The 3428-nt window shown below is 55.0% G+C and overlaps 1 protein-coding gene across 1 annotated transcript; it reads left to right on the top strand.

The window, feature by feature from the left end:
- The first annotated feature begins 885 nt into the window (after positions 1–885).
- LOC123097714 (probable galacturonosyltransferase-like 7) lies at positions 886–2883 on the top strand. Its single transcript, XM_044519526.1, has one exon. It carries the CDS (start codon positions 1396–1398, stop codon positions 2494–2496), a length of 1101 nt encoding a protein of 366 aa, XP_044375461.1. The 5' UTR covers positions 886–1395; the 3' UTR covers positions 2497–2883.
- The last annotated feature ends 545 nt before the right edge of the window (positions 2884–3428 follow it).

Genomic DNA, 3428 nt, shown 5'->3' with positions numbered 1-3428 from the left:
CACACATGAATTTCCAGGGCCAATAAAAATTACCATGACATTAATAATAAAAATGTCATTCTCTTAATAATAAAATGCCATCCTATTAAGGAAAAAATGTCAGACTCGAAAAGTTAAAAATGTCACCCTCTTAAATAAAAAAATTGCCGCCCTCTCAGTAATAAAAATGCCATCCTCTTAGTAATTAAAATCAGGATTTTCGGGAAATAAATTTGGCCAAATTTTCAAAATAAAAAAATCAAATTAAAACACAAAACAACTTCAAAGATATATATAGCGGCTTAAACTCAAGATTTCAGAACCCCCTCCGTCAGTCCACTGGCTATCGTGCCCGCCACCTTAGCAAAATGTTGGGAGTTCAAACCTCCGTCGTGCACATTGTTCATCTTATTTTTGGAAAATAAAAAGAGAGTGTACATGGTGTTGGCCAAGATCCGTGCAACGGCAGGGAAGACATTCGCCGGGATTATCACCGACTGATAACATTTTCGTTTTTAAAAACACCTTTTTTAACATGCGATGTGTGTGTGCAAAAAAAAATCAAATGCTACATATTAACAAATTCAGTTTTGATAAGTCTCAGTTGACCGAGATTTCGTATTCCTTTGATTTTGCATGGAGATTAATGCAAAAAAGTTCTTTTTAGTTTTTCTTTTTTCTTCTTATATGCTATATTGCTTGAATGAGACCTAGCCACACCCTAACAAATTTGCAAAACAGTACAGAAATGTCGCATGAAATACAAAATCTGGTTCGGAAAACAATTATATTTTTAAACAAGTGGAAGCAGTGGTAAAATTGAGCAAAGTGATTCGTGAGCTGAGCCGCTGCTGCCTCCCGTCCTCTCCTCTCTCCCACGCCGCTCCTTCTCAAAGGCGGGAGGAAAAGAGGGCACGGCGAGAGAGATAAACCCCCGAATCCCCAAAATCAGAGCGCAGGGGTAATAAAACCGAAGCGGCAGATACAATAAGCCGCCGCCACCACGCCACCGCCGCTGCAGAAAAAGCCGAGCAGTCGCACGGGGGAATCGCCTCGCCTGTGGCCGCGGTGGGTTGGTGGGTGCCGTCGCCTCCTATTCTCAACCCCACTCTCCAATCTCCATTACCACGCCTCGCCTGGATGCCCTCTCGCTTCTCCCCCACTCCACGCGCCGATCCGCCAGCCAAGAAACCACGAGGCGATCCAGTTGAGGAGGAGGAGGAAGGAGGAGGAGGCGAGGTATCCGCGCTGACTCTGCCGCAAGCTGCCCCCTTTTATCGCTCCTAGCCACCAGCCCTGGCCACGCTGCCGCTGGACGACGCCATCGCCCACCTGCACGCCGTCTTGGGGTGGTCGACCAGCAACCGTGGCCGGCCCGGCGCCAGGAAGCGGTGGCAACGCACTCGGCGGAGCGCGATGCTATGGGCAGCGCGCCTGTCCGGCTTCCTCTCCGCCGCCATGCTCATGGTGGTCTTGTCGCCGTCGCTGCAGTCCTTCCCGCCCGCCGAGGCCATCCGGTCGTCGCAGTTCGACAGCCACGTCCGCTTCCCCGGCCAGATCGCCGGGGGCGCGAGGGGCCTCCCCTTCCGCCGCGCGCCGTCCTTCCGCAATGCCGCTGACTGCGGCAACGCCACCGGCAATGTCTGCGACCCCTCGCTCGTCCACATCGCGATTACTCTGGACGAGGGCTACCTGAGGGGCTCGGTCGCCGCGGTCCATTCCGTGGTCCAGCACGCCATGTGCCCGGAGAGCGTCTTCTTCCACTTCCTCGTCTCCGACCCGAGCCTGGGCGACCTCGTCCGCGCCGTCTTCCCGCAGCTCCGGTTCAAAGTCTACTACTTCGACCCCGCGCGCGTCCGGGGGCTCATCTCGTCGTCGGTGCGGCAGGCGCTGGAGGAGCCGCTCAACTACGCCCGCAACTACCTCGCCGACCTCCTGGAGCCCTGCGTGCGCCGCGTCATCTACCTGGACTCCGACCTCGTGCTCGTCGACGACGTGGCCAAGCTCTGGCGCACCGACCTCGGCGGCCGCACCGTGGGCGCGCCGGAGTACTGCCACGCCAACTTCACCAAGTACTTCACCGACCGGTTCTGGTCGGAGGAGCAGTTCGCCGGGACGTTCGAGGGCAGGCGGCCGTGCTACTTCAACACCGGCGTGATGGTGCTCGACCTGGCGCGGTGGCGGCGCGCGGGCTACACCCGGCGCATCGAGCGGTGGATGGAGATACAGAAGTCGCCGCCTGGGCGCATCTACGAGCTGGGGTCGCTGCCGCCGTTCCTGCTGGTGTTCGCGGGGCAGGTGGCGGCGATCGAGCACCGGTGGAACCAGCACGGCCTGGGCGGCGACAACATCCTGGGCAGCTGCCGCGACCTCCACCCGGGGCCGGTGAGCCTGCTGCATTGGTCGGGGTCCGGCAAGCCGTGGGCGCGGCTGGGCGGCGGGCGGCCGTGCCCGCTGGACGCGCTCTGGGCGCCCTTCGACCTGTACGGCCCGGCCGCCGTGGAGCCGTCCCGGTAACCAACCGCCCGCAAACAGACTACTACTACTACAAAGATTCTTTTCCTTCTTTCGCCGACCCGTATAAATCCTGAGCTCTAATTCTTGGTCACCGTTACATGTTCAAAAACCTATATATTTTTTCTCCTTCTTCTTCTCCTCCTTCCCGTTCTCTTTTAATTTCTTCTTCTGTTGAATTAAATGTTTTGTGCCACTCCTAGATTGTTCGTGTTGGTAGCGGTCTGTTGTCCCACATATTTTTGATCCTTTGTTTGGTGCTACAAAAAAGGTCATCTGTATCATACTCTACACTCTACAGAGCTGCAGCCCCATCATCACATCATGGTGATGATATAATAAATAAATAAAAGCAGAGGGAGGGAGGGAGAGAAACAGACTTTGCAAGCATTTGTTGTTCGTCTTCCCCTTAAATGGCAATATCTCCCTCACTCTCTGCTGTTTGGTGGCTTGGTCTGTTGTATTGGTGCTCTGCAGGCAAACGGTGGCAATCAATCAATTCAATTCGCACATCCATCCCCCTGAAGGGTCAGCCGGTCCAATGCAACACCTGCACAAGCCTTAACGCTGCTGGCAGAAGAGTGTCCTACCACTCCTACTCCATGGACCGGTTCCTTGGGATGGATCATGTCGAAATCGCTGGCAGACATGAGTAACTTGGAATCCTCCCTTTGTGGCTCGTGCACTACGGTGGCTGACACCAACAACCATTTTGAGCTTAAGCACTCGCCATCTGCCGATAGATTCATCATCAGTTAATTATAGGGAGAGCGTTTCCGTTAAGCTCCCGACCCGACGACTGAAAGATGATGGATGGGGAAGGGAGATGGGCGGGCGGTGCGGGGAGGACGTGGAGGCCCTGGGTTGCAGCGACCAACACGGGACTTGTGAGCTACCGCCCGTCTCTCTCCTTTTCGAGGGCTCGCCACTTGCTG

The sequence above is a fragment of the Triticum aestivum genome, chromosome 4D (assembly GCF_018294505.1).
Source record: "Triticum aestivum cultivar Chinese Spring chromosome 4D, IWGSC CS RefSeq v2.1, whole genome shotgun sequence".
Taxonomy (NCBI): Eukaryota; Viridiplantae; Streptophyta; class Magnoliopsida; order Poales; family Poaceae; genus Triticum; species Triticum aestivum.
Note: the sequence above shows the minus strand (reverse complement) of the source record. Positions and strands in the feature narration are given on the sequence as shown.